This window comes from Dasypus novemcinctus, chromosome 10 (assembly GCF_030445035.2).
Source record: "Dasypus novemcinctus isolate mDasNov1 chromosome 10, mDasNov1.1.hap2, whole genome shotgun sequence".
In the NCBI taxonomy this organism is placed as follows: domain Eukaryota; kingdom Metazoa; phylum Chordata; class Mammalia; order Cingulata; family Dasypodidae; genus Dasypus; species Dasypus novemcinctus.
The window spans coordinates 104296650-104318367 of NC_080682.1; the positions used below are offsets into that span (position 1 = coordinate 104296650).

The following is a 21718-nucleotide window of genomic DNA, read 5'->3' on the forward strand; positions in this document are numbered from 1 at the left end:
GTTTCCTATTGCACATTCATCATTTCTGTCTAAGTTCTGATCAGAAGTACCTTTAGCTCCATGTTTCTACCAACCATCTCTTCAAATCTATCTAGGCTTTTTCTATCAAGCACTGCACAATTCTTCCAGCCTCTAACCATTACCCAATTCCATAGCTGTTTCCACATTGTTGGTATTTGCAACAGCAGATACCATGAAATGGGATGGCTTAAAACAATGGGAATTTATTAGCTTAACAGTTTGAGGCTTTGAAAATGTCCAAATCAAGACATCATCAAGGCCATGCTTTCATCTTGAAGCCCAGCTGTCAGCAATATGGGGTTCCTCTGTCACACGCAAGGCACATGGTGGCGTCTGCTAGTCTCTCCCTTCTTGTCCAGGTTTCATTACCTTCAGCTTCTTGTTTATCTGGCTTTCTCTCTCACTCTCTTTCTCTGTATTCATCCTGTTTATAAAGTACTCCAGTAAGATTAAGATCCATTGTGATTGAGGTGGGTCCCACGCTAACTGGAGTAACCTCATCAAAAGACCCTGCTAACAATAGGTTTACATCCACAGGAATAAATTAGATTTAAGAACATGTTTTTCTGAGTTACAACTTCAAACCACCACACTCTCCAATTTCACCAATATTTAGTAAGGTCAGTCTTTTTTTTTTTAACTTTTTATTTTGAAATACTCCCAAACTTAGAGGAAAGTTACAAAATATTAAAAACCTTATACAAAGAATTACATCATACCTCTATTCCCCCAGATAACCAGATCCACAATTTCAACATTTTGTCACATTTACCATGTCATTTTATCTATCTATCCATACATCTATTTTCTGAACACTTCAGGGTAGGCTGTATACATCGTACTCCCTGAACAGTTAATACTGCCATGTACATTTCCTAAGAACAAGTATATTCACTTACGTAAGCATCTTAAGTGCAGTTATCAAGTTCAAGAAACTTAACATTGATATAAATATTATAGTCTACTTTCCAATTTTAAAATATGTACCAATAATATCCCTTTGAGCCGTCTCTCCTCCCTTCCTAGATCTCATCCAGGATCATGTATTGCTTTTAATTGCCATTGTGTCTTCAGTTGCTTTTTCCTTTGTCTTCCTGTTCTTCTTCTTTCTTTTATGTTTTTTAACATGGTAATTGTATTAGTCATCCAAAGGGGTGTTGATGCAAAATACCAAAAATTGGTTGGTTTTTATAAAGGGTATTTATTAGGGGTAGGAGCTTACGGATACCAGGCCATAAGCATAAGTTACTTACCTCATCAAAGTTTATTTTCATGTGTTGGAGCAAGATGGCTGCCAGTGTCTGTGAGGGTTCAGGCTTCCTGGGTTCCTCTGGGTTCAGCTCCTCTGTTTTCTCCACCAGGTCAGCTGTAGACTATAAGGCTCTCTAGACTTTGCCTCTCTCCACAAGGTCAGCTGTAGACTATCAGGTGAATGGCTCTGTCTCTCTGTGGTTTCTGCCATGTCTAAAGAGCTGTCTCTGTTCCTCTGTGTTCTTCTCCTGGCTCAGGTCCTCTCTTTGCAGGGCTTGCTTCTCTTTCCTCTACATGCTGACTTCCTGAGGCTCCAGCTTAAGACTTCAGCATCAAACTCCAACATCAAAACCCCTTGGTGGGTGGGGACTCCACACCCTAATGATGTGGCCCAATCAAAGCCCCAATCATAACTCAATCATGCCCAGGTACAGACCAGGTTATGAACATAATCCAGTATCTATTTTTGGAATTCACAACTATGTCAAACTGCTACAGTAATATAGCATAACTTTCCCATCTCAGTCACTTCCGAGAATACCATTTAATGGCATTAATCACATTCACAATATTGCAGTAACCTCACCATCTTCCATTACTAAAACTTTTCCATCTCCCCACACAGAAGCTCTATACCCATTATGCATTAATTCTCCCTTCCCCTTATCCTCTTGCCCCTGGCAACCTGAATTGTAATTTCTGTTTCTATGACCTTGCATATTCTCTGATATGTTCTTTGTAGTTACCCTGGGGCTTAAATTTAATATCCTAAATCTTTAACAATCTTACTTGCTTTGATATCAACTTAACTTCAACAGTATACATACATTATGTTCCTATACCACTGTGTCCCCCAACTTCATGTAGTTCTTGTCACAAATTACATGTTTATATATTATGAGTCCAAAACCACTGATTTATCATTCCATTTTATGCATTTTTCTTTTAGATCCTTTAGGAAGTAAATAGTAGAATTACAAGACAAAAATAGAGTAGTACTGGCATCTATATAATATTTATGTTAACCTTACTGGAGGGCTTTATTTCTTCATGCAGCTTTGATTTATAGTCTATTGTCCGTTCCTTCAATCTACAAAATTCTCTTTAGCGTCTCTTGCAAGGCCAATCTAGTGGTAATGAACTCCCTTAGCTTTTGTTTATCTGGGAATATCTTAAATCTCTCCTTTATATTTCTAAAAGCAGTTCTATTGAGATATATTCTCATATCATACAATCCATCCAAAGTTACAATCAATGGCTTTTAGTATAATCGCAGTTGTGCACTCATTACCACAATCGATTAGAACATTTTCCAAAAAGAAAAACCTCATATCCCTTAGCAGTCACCTCTCAATCTCTCTATCCTTCTGAAGTCCTATAAAAATCACTGATCTATTTCTGTCTCTATAGATTTACTTACATTCACATTTTATACAAATGGAATCATACAATATGTAGTACTTTCTGTTTGGTTTCTTTCACTTAGCACAATGTTTTAAAAATTATTTTTATCTTTTTAATGAGAGAAGTTGTAGGTTTACAGATATATATATATACACACACAGAGATATATATATACAGATATATATATATATATGTAGGTTTACAGATATATATATATATATATATATATGAAGCCTTTTATATATCCTCTTTGGAGAAATGTCTATTCAAGTCTTTTACCCATTTTTAAATTGAGTTGCTTGTCTTTTTATTGTTGAGTTGTAGGATTTTTTTTCTATAGTCTGGATACTAAAACCTTATCGGATATGTGGTTTCCAAATATTTTATCCCATTGAGTAGGCTGTCTCTTCACTTTCATGACAAAGTCCTTTGATGCACAAAAGTTTTTAATTTTGATGAGGTCCCATTTGTCCATTTTTTCTTTTGTTGCTTGTGCTTTGGGTGTAAAGTCTAAAAACCATTGCCTAACAAGATGCTGAAGATGCTTCCCTACATTTTCTTCTAGGAGTTTTATAGTCCTGACTCTTATATTAAGGTCTTTGATCCATTTTGAGTTTATTTTTATATAAGGGGTCCTCTTTCACTCTTTTGCATATGGATATACAATTCTCCCAAAACCATTTGCTGAAGAGGCTATTCTTTCCCAATTGTGTGGACTTGTCAGCCATGTCAAAAATCAATTGCTCCATCCATTCTATTCCTCCCTCCCTCTCCCATCAGGACCCACAGCAACAACCAGGCTTCACTCTTTGCAGGACCAAATTCATAGTTACTTGCAATAACACTGAGGGCTTGACACATTGGTCTCCCCTATTGGGAACCACCCATGCTCTCAAGAGACTCTCACCCCACTATTTGAGAACATAGCAGGCCTCCCCAGGATGGGAGTCCAACACCTTCCCACTCATTATGTGGGTCTCCACCCACTGATGTAACACACTCTGTCAAGGTGAACACTCACTCCTTAGAAGCTTGCCCCAGGTACACCTTGTCCTGAATACCCCCCATATCCAATGTCCTAAACCAGTTTTGCCCTATTGCCAAAAAAGCATTCCCAACATTGTAGTTTCAACCACATACCCACCAATCCCCAGTGTTCACCTGCTCCCTCCCCCAACCCTCCCCCCAATTCCAGTTTGGGGGTGATGTAGGTGTTCTGCATGGTCTTGTGGAGATGATACAGGCCATGTTGAATTTCACCAAGAATTGAGAAAGTGTGTGGTTCAGAATGTGGGCCATAGTGTAAACCATTGACCATGGTTGGTAGCTAGGTTTCAATGGAGAACTGCAAGGAGAGAAAAAAGTGCATTTGGGCATCTCTCATTCCAGACACCTTGGATCAGATCTACACCCCATTAGTGAGACCCTGGCCCTATTTTGATAACTTACAAGCTGGGTAATTTTAAAGACTTAGAATAAATTGAACTAGAAATCAAAGAAGAGCTGTGAAACAAAACCACTAGGCATGAGAGAGAAATTGACCATCAGAGTAAATTCACCAATTTGAAATTGCAACTTAGCCTAGTGTTGTAGGGTGCCTAAGAGTTACCTTCTGAGAGTCTTCATGTTGCTTAAATGTGGCCTCTCTCTAAGACAAACTCAGCATATAAATGCATTCCTGTCCCCCAGCATAGAGCATGACTCCCAGGAATGAGCCTCCCTGACACTAAGGGATTAATACCAAGCACTGGCTGGTGATGCAACTAGAAAAAAAAACTTAAATAAAAGGGGAAAAAGGTAAAGAGAAATGGGTTTGTAAGGCTAAGAGACTTCAAAGTGGAGTCAGGTCATCAGAGAGGTAACGCTTATGCACATCTCAGCAGGATCTCATAAACAGTCAAATAGTGGGGCTCTTGAGGGCTCTGAAGACACCCAGGTCCTACAGTCATGGCAGATAGTTCTGGAAATTGGTGCCTTGCCAGTGGTCCCTACTTTGGAGTTTGTGCCCCTGAGTGTGACAGAGTTGGACTCAGATGTGATGTTTCTACACATGCTCTTCTGTCCCTTTTATATGAACCTATAGTTGATGTTAGAGTTAGTAGGTGTACATCCAAGGGACCTGAATGTCTGGACTGTCCATGTGCCAGATGGGCCCTGAGCCTCAGCGGAGGTGCAACACTACTCTCTAGTTCATTGGATTAACCCAGGACAACTAACAAGGAGGTGAGGATGGGCAAGCACCACACAAAGGAACCAAGAGAGTCTACAACTGTAAGCAAGAAAGTCCCATCCATCAGCCATATGGGATCAAAGCCCCTTCTCAATTAGAGGGGGAGTGGACATCACCATCTCAGGAACCCCAGGAGTGGGGAATGAACTATGGACTAGAGTGGACTTACTGGTATTCTACTACAGATTTATCATGATTCTAGCAATGGAAGAACATAAATCATTAATGTGGAGGCAGTGGCCACTGGTGGTTCTGAGGTCAGGGAGAGGGAAAACAGATGTAATACAGGGGCATTTTCAGGACTTGGGAATTACCTTGAGTGACACTGCAATGTATACATATTGCCATTATATATCCTGCCATAACCTACAGAATTGTGTGGGAGTGTAAACTATAATCCATGCTTAGTGGCAGTTCTCCAAAATGTGTTCCTCAATTGCAATGAATCACCACACTAATGAAGAGTGTTGTTAATGTGGGTAAATGTGGGTGGTGTGGGGAGTGGGGCATAGGGGAATCCCCTATATTTTTTATGCAACATTTGTGTAATCTAAACATACATTTTTTTAATTTTAAAAAAATCAATTGGTTGAGTAAATGTTTATTGAGGAAAAAAAAATTCAGTTGGCTATAAGTGTGAGGGTCTATTTCTGAACTCTCAATTAGATTCCATTGGTTGATATATCTATCCTTGTGCCAGCACCATGTTGTTTTGACCACTGTAGCTTTGTAGTAAGCTTTAAAATCAGGAAGTGTGAGTCCTTCAATTTCGTTCTTTTTTTCAAGATGTTTTTGGATATTCAGGGCACCTTACCCTTCCAAGATAAATTTGATAATTGGCTTCACCATTTCCACCAAAGTAGGCTGTTAGAATTTGATTGAGATTGTGCTGAATCTGTAAATCAGTTTGGGTAGACTTGACATCTTATATGATATTAATCCTTGACTTTTAGAATAGCCTGTGCTTAACTGTTCAGATTTTCTCAGCTCTTCTTTATCTGATTCTTGTCCTGGATATGCAGTGCAATTTTTTAAAAAAAGATTTATTTATTTATTTCTCTCCCCTACCCACCTATCTTTCCCCTCCTCCTGCCCTGGTGTCTGCTCTCTATGTGCATTCACTTTGTGTTCTTCTGTGTCCACTTGCATTCTTGTCAGTGGCACTGGGAATCTTTTTTTTTTAATTTTAAAAAGATTTATTTTCATTTATTTCTCTTCCCTTCCTCCTCCCAGTTGTCTGTTCTCCATGTCCATTTGCTGCATGTTCTTTTTTGTCCGCTTCTGTTGTTGTCAGTGGCACGGGAATCTGTGTTTCTTTTTGTTGCATCATCTTGCTGTGTCAGCTCTCTGTGTTTGCAGCACCATTTTTAGGCAGGCTGAACTTTCTTTCATGCTGGGCGGCTCTCCTTATGGGGTGCACTCCTTGCACGTGGGGCTCCCCTATGTGGGGGGCACCACTGCATGGCACGGCACTCCTTGCGCACATCAGCACTGCGCATGGGCCAGCTCCACATGGGTCAAGGAGGCCCGGGGTTTGAACCATGGACCTCCCATGTGGTAGGCGGATGCTCTGTCCATTGGGCCAAGTCTGCTTCCCGGGAATCTGTCTCTTTTTGTTGTACCATCTTGCTGCGTCAGCTCTCCGTGTGTGTGGTGCCACTCTTGGGCAGGCTGTTTTTTTCACGCAGGGTGGCTCTCCTTGCAGGGCTCATTCCTTGTATGTGGGGTTCCCCTATGCAGGGGACACCCCTGCGTGGCACAGTACTCCTTGCATGCATCAGCGCTGCGCATGGGCCAGCTCACCACATGGGTCAAGAGGCCCTGGTTTTGAACACTGGACCCCCCATGTGGTAGGCGGACACTCTGTCAATTGAGCCAAATCTGCTTCCCCAGTACAGTTGTTTCCTTTTCTCATTTCTTTTTCTGGGAATCTTAATCTGTTCTGTTTTTGTGCAGACTTTTTTCCCCAACTCCTAAAAATATGTTTAAATTCTCTCCCTCACTCAGTGACCCATTTTCCCCATTTTTATTATGCTTTTCAGTTCTGGCTCCCATCATAGCTTATAACAGTTCATTTCAATGCTGCTGCCCCCCTTTTTCTCTCTCTCTCTCTGAGGCTTTCCTCACCTTAGGGTATTGCATACCAGGGAGCCAGGTGGGGTCAATCTGAAAAGGGGGGTCCACTTCAGAAAAGTCCGTTTGTCTTTAGCTGATCCAGCCATCTGAAACTGGATTGGTCACAGTTCTTACCAGTCTTTCTATGGCCATCTTTCTCATTTTTCCACCCCCTTGAAGAGGGGCCAGGGTGGTCTTCAGTTGGGTTTGTTTGCTTGGTCAGTAGAAGAGAGAGACACAAAAAAACTAAGCTAAGAAGGAAAGAGGATTTATTCACCAGTAGGAGACTGGAGATGTACAATCTCAAATCAGTCGCCCCATTAAAGGTTTTTCTCACAGATTTAATGCCAGTTAAAAAAAAAATTATCAGGGTGACATTCCTAAGGAAGGTCTGGAAAAATTAGTTTTTGCTTTAATCTTAAAGTATACACAGTACCTGGGGTCTGGTAATCCTGGGATGTTAAGGACGGGGCGTTGATACGGATGTGAATGTATAGATAACAATGAATGTGAAGCTACGGTAAATGATGGATGTAAGTTAAGATGAGAAAGTGCATAGTTATACATTTTTGGTGGAGCTAAATCTGGTTAATGTTAAATCTGTAGATGTGTGCCTCCTGACAGATGAGTAAGAGGCATATTGAATTTTTCTAATATTACAAGGTACAGTACAATGCCTTAATGTTTAAGCTATATGGGTTTTTTTCTAGTACATCCTGATGGGTCTTTTGTGTACAGCACTCCTCAGCACTCAGCAGCTCATGTTCAGCCCTGGGTCTCTGTGGACTTAGAACCCTGTGCCTGGATATGCGTGCAGTTCTAACTCATTCATCCTCCCTAATGACCAGAACTAGTTGGTGAGGACGCAGAGGACAGTGGAATTATTTCCTACTTGGGAAAAGGAAGGGGGCTTACAGCAATGGTTGGAGAACAGTCTCTGAGAAAGTTTGAATTGCTAGGCCCTTAGACTCCAGGCAGTACTCTGTCACATTGATCCAGTCTTTGTTGCAGTGAACACACTCCAACCAGACTTTGAATTGAGAGGCCTGTCAAAGAGCTCCATCTCTTAAATAAATAAATAAATAAATAAATAAATAAATAAATAAAAATTTGCTATAAAAAAGATGACCTCTATTTGCTGGCCAATCATGGAAATGCATGATATGAGGAATGAAAAGTAAATAAGGGGTGGCGGACTTGGCCCAGTGGTTAGGGCGTCCGTCTGCCACAAGGGAGGTCCGCGGTTCAAACCCTGGGCCTCCTTGACCCATGTGCAGCTGGCCCACACACAGTGCTGATGCGCACAAGGAGTGCCCTGCCATGCAGGGGTGTCCCCGCGTAGGGGAGCCCCACGCGCAAGGAGTGCGCCCCATAAGGAGAGCTGCCCAGTGCGAAAGAAAGTGTAGCCTGCCCAGGAATGGCACCACACACACAGAGAGCTGACACAACAAGACACAACAAAAAGAAACACAGATTCCCGTGCCGCTGACAACAACAGAAGCGGACAAAGACGATGCAGCAAATAGACACAGAGAACAGACAACCAGGGTGGGGTGGAGGGAGGGAAATAAATAAATATATATATATTTTTTAAAAGTAAATAAATAAGGGGGAAGCGGCTGTGTCTCAATCAGTTGGGTTCCCGCCTACCATATGGGAGGCCCTGGGTAAAGGGAGACAAGCAAAAACACAGAAGAGCACATAGCAAATGGACACAGAGAGCAGACAGGATGCAAAAGCCACAAAGGGGGGGTGGGGAGGGATGAAAAAATAGGTAAATAAGTAAGAGAGGCTTTTTCTGGCTTTTATAGCCTCTATCCCCAAGGCCCTTGGAAGGAGGTCTGCAACCCATTACTGGGTCCTGGCCCAGATTTGTGCAACTAACAGGTACAATCCTAAAGTCCTCAAACAGGCTGAACCAAGAACCAAAGAACAGCAGTAACACAGCTTGCTGCCACTAAATCCCTACAAAAGAGAAATTGAGCATCAGAGTAAAGTCACCATCATAATCAGATGCCTAGACATCAGCAAAAAAATCACATGCCATACTAAGAAAATAGAAGAAATGGCCCAAGCAAAGGAATATATCAAAACTCCAGATGAGGGAAACGGACTTTGGCCCAGTGGTTAGGGCGTCCGTCTACCATATGGGAGGTCCGCGGTTCAAACCCCGGGCCTCCTTGACCCATGTGGAGCTGGCCATGCGCAGTGCTGATGCGTGCAAAGAGTGCCGTGCCACGCAAGGGTGTCCCCTGCGTGGGGGAGCCCCACGCGCAAGGAGTGCGCCCGTGAGGAAAAGCCGCCCAGCGTGAAAAGAAAGAGCAGCCTGCCGAGGAATGGCGCCGCCCACACTTCCCGTGCCGCTGACGACAACAGAAGCGGACAAAGAAACAAGACGCAGCAAAAAGACACAGAGAACAGACAACCAGGGGAGGGGGGGAAATTAAATAAATAAATAAATCTTAAAAAAAAAAAAATAATCCAGATGAGACACAGAATTTGAGACAACTAATCAACAAGGTTCATACAAATTTCCAAAATCAAATTAATGAGTTGAAAGGCAATATGGCTAAAGGGATAACGGACATCAAGAAAACAGAGGAGCCGATGTGGCTCAGTCTGCTGGGCACTCACATCTCGTGTGGTGCCTCCTGGAGAAGGTGAGCCAACGACAGACAGACAGACAAGCAAACCAACTGTGGAAAGGGGGAATAAATAAAGAAAAATAAAGTAAATAAAAAATAAATCTTAAAAACAAAAAAGACATTGAAGGAGCAGAGGTGGCTCATCACATGGGAAGTCCTGGGTTTGGTTTCCATTGCCTCTCTTAAAAAAAAAAAAAAGACATTGAAGGGATTGGATGTGGCTCAAGCTGATGAGCACCTGCTTCCCACATGGGAGGTCCCAGGTTCAGTTCTTGGTGCCTCTTAAAAACAAAAAAACGAACAACAAGCAAACAAACAAAAAAAACAACTCAGGGGAGCAATTGTGGCTCAGTGGTTGAGCACCAGCTTCCCACACACAAGGTCCTGGGTTCAGTCCTCAGCCCTGGCACCTAAAAAAAAAAAAAGACACTGAGCAAGCACAAGAATTTGAAAACCTGCACAGAAAAAACTCATCACATCAAATCCTGATACATCACTGCTAAGAATAAAGTTGTTACTTGTGTTTATGTGATCATGTTGTTCACAATAACTTTCCCTTGAACCACTTGAACAGAGCTTTCATGTTTATCACATAACTGACCTGCCCAAGAATCTAGTGATGGGTACACTAACGATTCTCTTCTCAGTTATACCAAGGTGTACTGAGGTTAAATGATGAACGAAGTCATAGTTGATAAGTAGCAGAGCCAAAACTAAAATTTATTTCCTGTGAGCCCTAATAGAAATAAAGTAATTTTAACAGTAATCAGTTATATTTAAAGCATTTTAGAGTCAGAAAGCAGGGGTCGCTCCATCTCCTCATTTTATCCATTTAGTTAGTGTCCAAGAAGACTGGTGGGAAGCCATAGAGCCAAGTGGCAAATAGCTATTATTGTACACCTTTGTATGCTGAGTCCTTAGCCTGGGTTCCCCAAAAACCCAGCCTGAGGGGAGAGCTGATGTGCAGCTACTTTATTCAGAAGTGCAATCCTAGAGAAGCAGGAAAGAAATAAAGGGGTGTAAAGCAAAGGAGGAGGAAGAATGAATACGGGGGTGTGTTACTAAGCTGGCTGCTGCTTGGTTTCATCATGACTGGTTGATCTCACAGGACTGTCTTCTAAGAGGTCATATGAAGAACTGTCTTTCAGGACAGTCTCTCCAGGAGGAAGAAGGGAGAATTGATCTACCAGCTGCTGTCTCCCTTGATCAAAGATTCACCTCATGGAGAATTGACTTCCCAGCTCTTCTCAGTTGCGTGTTGTCTCCTGCCTCTGCAGCAACAGATGAGAGGCCCACAGCACATGTGGCAAGGTGCCATTGGCTTCTGCCCTCATGAAGCTGATCAGCACAGTAGGGACTGGACAGAGCCCATGGAAACTTGTTTGCCTTGATGGTGACTGCATTGAAACAAGTGGCCAAAGACCTGAGGAACAGGTGAGGCAAGAGGGGAAGTGGGACATAAGAGATATTTGATGCAACTATCAAGTAAGGTAAACCAGCTCATCAAGGTCTACAAAGTCCATACAATCTTTCACTCTGACCAAATACAGCACTGTGAAAACTGACAGTTTCGAATGCTTTAATCTTAACCTTTGGATGGGCCATCACTTCCCATTTCTTGTATGTTTTGTAACATTTTGTTGAAACCTGGTCATTTTTATATCTTAATGTTATCACTGGAATTTAGACTCTGAAGCATCTGTTCCTTAAGCTTCTATCCAGTTAGCGTTATGACAGAACTTTCCTTGAGTGTCAGGAGCTAACAACAAAAAAAGGTAACGCTTTTTCCAGTCTTGGCAGATTGACCTGTGGAAATGCTTTCCTAGAGTTTATCCATACAATTTTAAAGAACAGTTTGAGGTCAAAGCTTAATGTCTTCCTCTGTCTTGCCCTAAATATGTGTGTATAGCTCTAGGAATTCCTTCATTTACAATGCTAAAAATTTCTTCCCTAGCAGTTTCCTCATGGTCCTGGGCATTTCACTACAAGTCCTAGTCGGCCACAAGTTTACTCATCTCCCCATAGTATTCTGTAGGAGAGACGTGTGAACTGTCTTTTATATGCAGGGCAAGTTCTGGGACAGTAAGCCTGTGATTATTGCCCTGCCCACCACCAGCTTGGGCAAAACATAAATGTTCCTAAAATGTACACGGGTTACTTTGCTCCCTCCAGAACTGGAACTGGAGACCCGTACTGGGAGCACAGACCAGCTCTGCACTCAGATGAGGCTGTCGGCAGAGGGCCCAGCTAGGGTGTCAGGTGATCCTATCTCTTTTCAGAAACTTTTTTCTTGATTTGGGGAATGCCCTTTTACTGCAATCCTTTCTTTTCCTTTTTTTTTTTTTTTTAAGATTTATTTTTATTTATATCTCTCTCCTTCCCCCTTGTTGTCTGAGCTGTGTCCATTTGCTGTGTCTTCTTCTGCGTCCACATGCATTGTCAGGTGGCACTGGGAAACTACATCTCCTTTTGTTGCATCATCTTGCTGTGTCAGCTCTCCATGTGTGCGGTGCCACTCCCGGGCAGGCTGCGCTTTTTTCCACGTGGGGCGGCTCTCCTTGCAGGGCACATTCCTTGCACATGGGGCACTCCTACATGGGGGCGTCCCTGCATGGCACGGCACTCCTTGCGTGTGGCAGCACTGTGCGTGGGTCAGCTCACCACACGAGTCAGGAGGCCCTGGGTATCGAACCCTAGACTCTCCATATGGTAGGCAGGCGCTCTATCAGTTAAGCCATATCCGCTTCCCCAATCCTTTTTTTCTGTAGCTTTGAGAAAGATGTTTCTGCCAGTTCTTGCCAGTTGTTCAAAGCTTATTTGGGGGACAGAGCCCTGAAGCTTCCCACTCTATCATCTTCTGGTAGTCTTTTAAATTTTAACCTTTTTAATAAGTATGAAATGGTCTGTCACGGTGGCTTTAATTTGCATTTCCCTATTGACTGCTGTTGAACATTTTTTCATGTGTATTTTGTGCTATCTGTATATATTCTATGGTGGGGTGGTCTTTTGGGTTATTTTCCTATTCACTAATGAGTTCATGTATTTTGAATACCAGTCTTTTGCAAACATATTCTCAAGTCTGTGGGCTTTTTCATTCAGTTCCTTGAGGGATTTGGGCCTGAGGATCTCAGTTCCTCACTAGCTGTTGGCTGGAGGGTGCACTCAGCTACTTGCCATAGGTCCCTCTTCACATATAGCTCACAAATGGTAGTTTGCTTCATTAGAGTAGCATGTGAGAAGAGTCAGAGAAAGTGCATGATCAAAACAGAAGCTACAATCTTTTAAAAGCTAATCTTAGAACGACATCTCGTCACTTTTGCTGTATTCTAGTCCTAAGAAGCAAGCCACTAGATCCAGCCCATACTTAAGGGGAGGTCACACATGGGCATACATACCAGGAAGCAGTGATAAATAGCCATTTCGGAAGCTGCATAATAACATAAAACTGGTTTAAAAGACTTTTGTCTTCAGTACTTTAATTCTTTCCATTTTTTCTCTTTTTGGAATTGTTACTGCATGTTCCCACTTGTACTATTATCCTCATCTTTAATTTTCTTTATTTCTCTGCTTTCTAATGAGAGTTCCAAGTTAGTGTTCATGAATTAGTCAACAATATCACAAGGTAGTCATCACGAATTCAGTCAATAGGATTCATTCTACCATTCACTCCATCTGTGTTATTTCAACTATTTTTCATGCTTAATAGTTTTATTTGGTTGTTTTGTCTTATTCTTGTTCCTTATGACAGTATCTTCCCTTATCTTCTTAATATTTATCATGCTATCTTTAAATTCTTGTCTTTACAAATATTTCTGCTACATGTGATATTCTCTTTTAAGGAGGGACTTTTCAGGTGTCCAACTATTCTGGTTGGTGAGTGTAAATACCCCTGGGGGTATAGGCTACTCATCTGGTAAGGTGTACTGGGAAAGGATGAAAAAACCCCAGACGGTCAAGTATTGAAGGATGGGAAGAGATAAACCCTGGGATGAAGAGTTCCAGAGGACACAGGATCACATGTAATTTCTGTTAGTATCATCTCATCAAACTATACCTCACCATAAGGCATTACCTGTAAACTCAATTTAAGGAGAAACAACTTGCAGGAGTCCATCCCTAGATTACAGTCCATTAACTCTGAAGAACTGAAATAAAGTCCTGGAGAGTGTAATACCTAGGGTAGGCCATTCCCCGCCTATTTTTTATCAACTCCTCACTTATCACAATTTTTACACGGCCATGATATTACCTGTATGAACACCTGCACCACAGTCTGGTCTGTGGTCTCCATTTTTTCAGCTATGAGGTAGGTATGATCATCCCAAGGCAGATGTTGGCCCTTTTTTCTGTAAAAGGTCAGAGTATTTCTGGCTTTGCAGGTTATATAATCTGTGGGAAACAAAGGCATGCTGTTTCCATGGTAGCAAGTTACTTTCTGACCACTGGGTCATGCTGTCCCTGGAGATGTACGTGCAGGTGGCTAATCTCTCTGGGAAACATAACTTTCCAGCAGAACCCAGACTTGATATCTCAAGTAACCTGGGCAACAAGATTTATGAGTATACTTGTTTCAATAACATAATAGAACATCTTAGGCTTTAGTTACTCTCTTATCCACTGTGCACTGTGTTTTCATTAACAAAGTTATGGGAATCGTTAGCTAGAATAGTTGCTGGTTCTCACGGTTGCTTGGGGTATATAAAGAAGCCCCTGATATTAATAAACTTGTCTGATGAGCTTGAGAAATCAATGCTCTCAGATCCCCTGATTCCAATCTCTCTGTCTTTCATTCCCGATACCCTTCCGGTCCGTCACTCCGACAATAATCTGTCATAACTATTTGGCCAGAGGGGCATGGTCTGTCAACCTATCCCAAGGGAAATGTGGGGTTGGGAGTTAGAAGGCTAAAGCAAAAATGAAACTATTTTTCTTTGTACGTACAATTACTGCCTCTGCCAACAGCCTTGTGTTTTAAGTTGCAGCCATTATCCCCTATTCCCAACTGTTGAAAACAGTTTTTTGACTCTCTGGGGGTTTCTGACTTTCATTATTGTTTTTCAATTTTTTTTAAATTTTTAAAAAAGATTTATTTACTTATTTATTTCTCTTCCCCCCCCCCCCCCCCGGTTGTCTGTTCTCTGTGTCTATTTGCTGCATCTTGTTTCTTTGTCTGCTTCTGTTGTTGTCAGCGGCACGGGAATCTGTTTCTTTTGGTTGTGTCATCTTGTTGTGTCAGCTCTCCGTGTGTGCGGCGCGATTCCTGGGCACGCTGCACTTTCTTTCACACTGGGCTGCTTGGCGCACTCCTTGCTTGTGGGGCTCCCCTACCCAGGGGACACCCCTGCGTGGCAGGGCACTCCTTGCGCGCATCAGCACTGCTCATGGGCCAGCTGCACATGGGTCAAGGAGGTCCGGGGTTTGAACCATGGACCTCCCATGTGGTAGACGGATGCCCTTACCAATGGGCCAAATCCGCCGCCAATTTTTTATGGATTCTATTTTCCTTTTAGAGTTCTTCTAAGGAGAGAACAAGCAGCATAAGCTAATTTACTATCATGGCAGGAACAGGACACCAAGCCAACAATTGTTTTCTTTTGTGTTTTATTTATATATTTTTGGCAGCAAAATTGTGTTTATTTAAAAAAAAAAAATCTGTACTGTGAACACACTTCACTGCTTCAGTTGAATAACCCATGCCAAAAAAAGACCAATATTAAAAGCAATATAACTGGTTACTTTCTTAAAAGATATAGAAAAAGAATAAAATGCTTCACTGTAGGAAGACAACCACAACCACCCCCTTTGTCAGAAATCACAACTTCTTCCAAATAATGAATATGACCCATCTGCCATATTGAATTGATATTTATTTCAGGACATGCCATGTCAAAATAAAACAAAAGTCAACCCTTGCCTTTAACAATAATATTGCATTATAAAAGCACTTTACAACTCCATCTTGTCTTTTTGAGCATAAATTACTGGTATGTGGGCTAATGATTATCTGAAAGCATTTCTCTCTTCAGGTCCATAATCCAAGTGCTCTCCGAATATTACAAGGTGACAATAAGTGGGAGGTGAAGGAGGAAGAGAAAAGAGAGAGGAATAAAATTCTCCCAGTTAAAAGGTTTTGTTGCAATGAGAAGAGGAAGTATGAAGATATTGTTTTTTCACCTTTATACTGTGTTAAGTAATGCTTAGACAACATAAATTCAGCAGGCTGAGCAATAACTCAGAAATTTTCTTCCTGCAAACAATGTATTTACAAATGTGTTTATTAACTTACACAGCAATCTCACAATAACTAGTAAAGGTACACTCCTAGTATTTGTTTGCAATGTTTTAAGGGAAATACATATTGCCAAGGTGATCGAGTTCTAAATAGATTCAATAAAACATCCAAAAATGTACAGTAGTTAAAAAGGAAAAAAAAAGGGGCAAAGAAATAAATATCACCAAAGAAAAAAGATAACCTATAGCTTAAATATAAAATTAAATCACTGGTTAATTAACCTAACTATACAGAGCTAATAAAAGGCAAAAATAGTCTGAAAAGACCCAACATTACAACAACAACAAAAAAAATCTAAAAAATAAGGCATAAATCTGCATAATATTGAGTTTTATTTCCATTCTCTCCTTTTCTGTTCTTGTTTGAATGCTTTTTCACATCTGCCTAAAGGGGGCTTATGAGAAAACTGTTTCCTTCTTCAATTTGAACTCAAATGTTGTGAACAAAAGTTGATGGCTCTTTTGTGGATAAGTTTACTGCTTATAAGACTTTTGATCATAATGCCAAATTTAAATTCTTCAATTGGTTTTTCTTAAAGAAAGTTGACTTCAACAGTACCGTGCCTGTACAGCATTTAAAAAGAAGGAAAGAAAACTCAAGCAAAAGCTATTGTCTGAAAAGGTTTTTTCTAAAAAAATAGAGTAACTAACTTGAAAATTTTTAAATCTTGGGAGGAAGCGTTCATTAGAACTGTATTTTACCATGAAGATTTAAATATTAAAAAACATGTACTGATGTACTTGTTCATTTATTTCTCCCAGAGTCTAATAAAACACATGTGAAAGGGTCATTGGCTTTGGTCAGAAGTACATTTTATGATCTTCAACTTGTTAAGTACTCAGTATATTCATTAGGATTCATTTTGAAGATGTACTAGAACCCTATCCTCATTCAAGCACTGCCCACCATGATAGCTGAGATTTGACTTCAAAGAAGGTCTAAGGAATTTATATCAGTGCTCAGGAATAATTTTGGACATCTTGATCCAAAGCCTATAGCAAGCAGTATCCCTAAAATTTAAGGATAATTCCAATGGGCTTGGTCTGACTGCTGCCTTACCAGCTCCTGTTTGTTCTGAGGAATGTAGGGTGGGAATAAGGATTGGCTAAGGGAGAGTGAGAAAAAGCAGGGAGAGATCAAGTAGGTAGGCAAATGCTGTAGTGAATATATTGCTCCTTAATCAACCCACACTCATACTGCTAAGATTTCCATAATTTTGAAGTACATTGTCATAACATTAAAAAAGGGAAAAAATGTTAAGAAAATGTATCTAATTTTTAAAGTTATCACTGGAATATTCTGGAATTTTTTGGCTTTTTGTAAAATATAAATAATGAAGACACTGACTTTTTTTGTGCTTGTGAAGCTAATAGATCATCTCCACGAGACAGGCAGCAATGATGAATTGCAATACGTTATTACTGAAGGGAAAAGGTTCAAGCCAATATTCACACTGCAGTCAATGAAAGAGAAAGGGGCCAAAACAGTGAGCTTCTGGAGAAGGGTTGAAGATGCCCTGGGCGATTAGCAGGAACAGCCTCCTTCGCTGACGGGAGGCTCCTGAGGCTTTTCCAGTTTTATGTCAATCACTGAAACAAAAGTTAAGGAGTTGTAATGGGAAAAGTATAATTCTGCTGAACTACTAACATTTCTGGCAACTTCTTTACATTCCTATTTGGCTTCAGAGCCTACACAGTCACTGTTTTCTATATAGCTACCTCCTAAAATGAGGTGCTCAAATAGAATAAAATAGTTTATACTTTCTATATGCACCAAGAGTAAAAATGAGGTTCTACTCTATTCACAGTACTCTATCCTAAGGAAACTATTCTAAAGGAGCAAGTAATTATATGAAAATGTTGTTTCTCATAGAAATATCTGTAATAAAATGTAAAAATAGCCTACAAGAGAGTTCCAACAATTGGGGGACAATTTATTATGGAACTTCAATGCAGAAAAGCACTATATGCCATTAATAAAAAGGTTGTTACCATTTCATACCCACTAGGAATGGCTACTATTATAAAATAGAAAATAAGTGTTGGAGAGGATGTGGAGAAAAAGGAATACTTGTTCACTGGTGGTGGGAAGATAAAATGGTGTAGTCGCTGGGGAAAACAGTTTGGCAGTTTCCTCAGAAAGTTAATTTTAAATATAATATGACCCAGCAACTCTACTCGGTATATACCCAAGAGAACTGAAAGCACTTTGGATGGACTATATTAATAAAATATTAATAAAATTGATTTTTTAAAAAAGAACTGAAAGCAGGGAACTGAGAGGATATTTGCACATTGACGTTCATGGCATTATTCATAACTGCCAAAAGATGAAAACAACCTATGTGCCCAACAATAGAAGAATGGATACAAAATGTGAATATACGAATAATGGAATATCATTCAACCATAAGGAAAAAAGTTCAGATACATGTGACAACATTTTGATTAAATAAACCAGACACAAAAGGATAATAATTAGAATAAGCAAATTCGTAGAGTCGGAAACTAGAATACAGGTTAACAGGAGCTAGAGTGAGGGGTGGGAATGGGGAATTAATGCTCAATTGGAAAAGAGTTTCATATGTGGAGTGATGGAAAAGTTTTGGTAATGGATGGTGGTGATGGGAGAACATTATGAATGGAATTAACACCACTGAATTCTGTATTTGAATGTGGTTCAAAGCGGAAATTTTAGATTGTATACTAATCTAAATCAAATAATAACAAAACAACCACAGGACTATACAACACAAACAGGACACTAACATAAAATGTTAATAATAAGGAAAACTGTGTGTAAAGAAGGTGGTATATGAGAACTCAGTGTTTTCTGCATGATTTTTCCGTAAACCTACAACTTTTCTTAAAAATATTTTTTAAAGTAATAAAGGCTGTGAAAACAAATGTCTAGAAGTGGGAAGAACAGAATACCAAGTATGGTTTAACAATATGTCAGCGTATGAAAAAACAGAAGAGGAAATATATAGCAAACAAAAATTCTAAGTCTTTTGAACCAAATGAACCAACTAATACTAGATATGTTTCACCAAGTAGGTTCTGTTTCTGAAAGCAAAGCCACGATAAAGTTCTAGACAGAATTATTTACAGCCTATGCCAAGTAGAAAGTGCAAATGCAGGGCCAATCTCTCTCTCAAAACAAAAGAGGAAGGGCAAAATCTGTCTGAGGAAGCTGGTTTGGGGATCTGCAGACAAGGAGAGTGGTGCACATCCTCCAGGAGAGTGAGGAACAGAGAGATGAAGAAGACAAAACAAAAACTGTGAATTACTAGTCCCCATGTCCAGGAATGGCACACATAGCCAACCCTCAAGGCAAACAACCTGGATAAAACCCTTGGCTTACAGCAGCCAACTGAGAAGGGAAAAGATGTTTTCTTTCTGGGAAGAGGGAAGGTGCAGCAGAGGGTGGAGAAGTTTCTCTTCAGTCAGTTTGGCCAGCAGAGTCTGCTTTGAATCATGACTCTGGACAGACCAGAATCATGGGCAAGTGGAAGTTGAAAGAGATACCTCTGTGGAAAGATTTGCTGATGAGCATCATCTCCTGGCATACTGGAGAACTGCAAGGAGAGGGAAAAAAAAAAACATTTGGGTGTCTCTCATCCCAAATACCTTGGATCAGTCTACACCCCATTAGTGAGAGCCTGGCCCTATTTTGAAAACTTAAAAGCTGGGTAATTTTAAAGACTTTGAATAAGTTGAACTAAAAATCAAAGAAGAGCTGTGAAACAAAACCAGTAGGCATGAGAGAGAAATTGACCATCAGAGTAAATTCACCAACATATCCAGGTATCTAGATATCAGGAAAAAACTGCAAGCTATACTAAGAAACAGGAAGAGATGGTCCAACCAAAGGAACAAACCAGAACTCCTGAGGAGACACAGGTCTTAAGGCAACTAATCAATGATAATCACACAAATCTCTTAAATCAATTCAAGGAACTGAAAGAAAGTATGACTAAAAGATAGAGAGATATTGAAGATACCAACTGAGCAAAAATAATAATTTGAAAGCCTGCAAAGGAAAACAACAGAGCAAAAGGGAATAAAAGACACAATGGGTAAGACTAAAAATACATTAGAGGAAATTAAGAGTAAATAAGTAAGAAACACTTTTTCCGGACGTACAGTCGCCCTCCCCAAGGCCCTTGGAAGAGGGTGTGAAACCCATTACTGGGTCCAGGTCCAGATTTGCTCGACTAACAGGGAAAATCCTAAACACCCAGAACAGGCTGAACTAAGAATGAACATAAAAATGGCTATAACACAGAGACTCTCATCACTAAATCCCTAAGAGAGAGAGAGGAATTGAGCGTGAGAGTAAACTCACCATCATAATCCTAGAAATCAGCAAAATATTACAAGCCATACTAAGAAAATGAAAGAAATGGCTCAAGCCAAGGATTATATCAAAGCCCTAGATGAGACACAGTATTTGAGTCAACTAAACAAGATTCATACAAATTTACAAAATCAAAGAAATAAGCTGAAAGACAATATTAACAAACGTACCACACTAATGAAGGATGTTGTTAATGTGGGAAAGTGTGAGAAGTGTAGGGAATGGGAGATATGGGAATCTCCCTCATTTTTTAATGTAACATATATGTACTCTAAGTATCTTTAAAATTTTTTAAAAGTATATTAAAAATAAAATAAAATAGAATAAAATAAAACAAGATGAAATAAAAGAAGACAATATGGCTTCAAAAAGCCACTGAGTGGGAAGCAGATGTGGCTCAAGCAACTGAGCTCCCATCTACCATATGGGAGGTCCAGGGTTTGATTCCTGGAACCTCCTGGTGAAGGCAAGCTGGCCTGTATGGCAAGCTGGCCCTTGCAGAGTGCTGGCCTGCATAGCGAGCTGGCCCATGTGGAGTGCTGGTGCAGCAAGATGACACAACAAAAAGAGACACTGAGGAAAGACATGAAGAGATGTAGCAGACCAGGGAGCTAAGGTGGCGCAAGTGACTGAGCACCTCTCTCCCATTCTGGAAGGTCCCAGGATCAGTTCCTGGTGCTGCCTAAAGAGAAGACAAGCAGACACAGAAGAACATAGCAAATGGACACAGAGAACAGACTGAGTGCAAACAAGCATGGGGGGGATAAAATAAAAGAAGTCACTGAGCAAGCACAAAGAAGAATCTGAAAACCTGAATAGAAAAGTAACAGAGCTCATCAGAGGAATGAAAGATATGATAGGTGAGTTAAAAAAACAACAACAAACATTCGAGGGATAACAACAGCAGAGTTGAAATGATAGAAGAAAGATTAAGTGATTCAGAAGACAGAATAGTTGAAACTAAAGGGAGAGACGAGAAAAGAGAAAAATGGGAAAAATTGACAGGGGCTCAGGAAGTTGAAACAAAGTGCAACAACATACATGTTATGGTAGTTTCAGAAGGAAAAGAGAAGGGAATAGGGACAAAAAGAGTATTTGAGGAAATAATGGCTGAAAATTTCCTATTTCTCAGGAAAGAAATGAATTTACATATCCAAGAAGCATAGCATATCCCAATCAGAATAAATACAAATAGAACTACTCCAAGACACATAATATTCAGAATGTCAAAAGCCAAAGATAAAGAAAAACTTCTGAGAACAGCAAGGGAGAAGCAAACCATCACATACAAGGGATGCCCAGTAAGACTTAGTGTGGATTTCCCATCAGACACCATTGAAGAGAAAAGATATAATTAGGATACTGAATGAGAAAAACTTCCACCTGAGAATTCTTTATCCA

At 40.4% G+C, this 21718-nt stretch overlaps 1 protein-coding gene across 2 annotated transcripts in view; it reads right to left on the minus strand.

Moving 5' to 3' along the window:
* Nucleotides 1–15515: 15515 nt before the first annotated feature.
* The window catches only part of RAB6A (RAB6A, member RAS oncogene family), an 89131-nt gene continuing 82928 nt past the window's right edge, over nucleotides 15516–21718 (minus strand). For both annotated transcript variants that reach the window (XM_012523439.3, XM_004453887.5), the window contains exon 8: nucleotides 15516–17547. In XM_012523439.3, coding sequence (XP_012378893.1) covers nucleotides 17483–17547 — 65 coding nt within the window. In that variant the 3' untranslated portion in view covers nucleotides 15516–17482. The remainder of the gene's footprint in view (nucleotides 17548–21718) is intronic.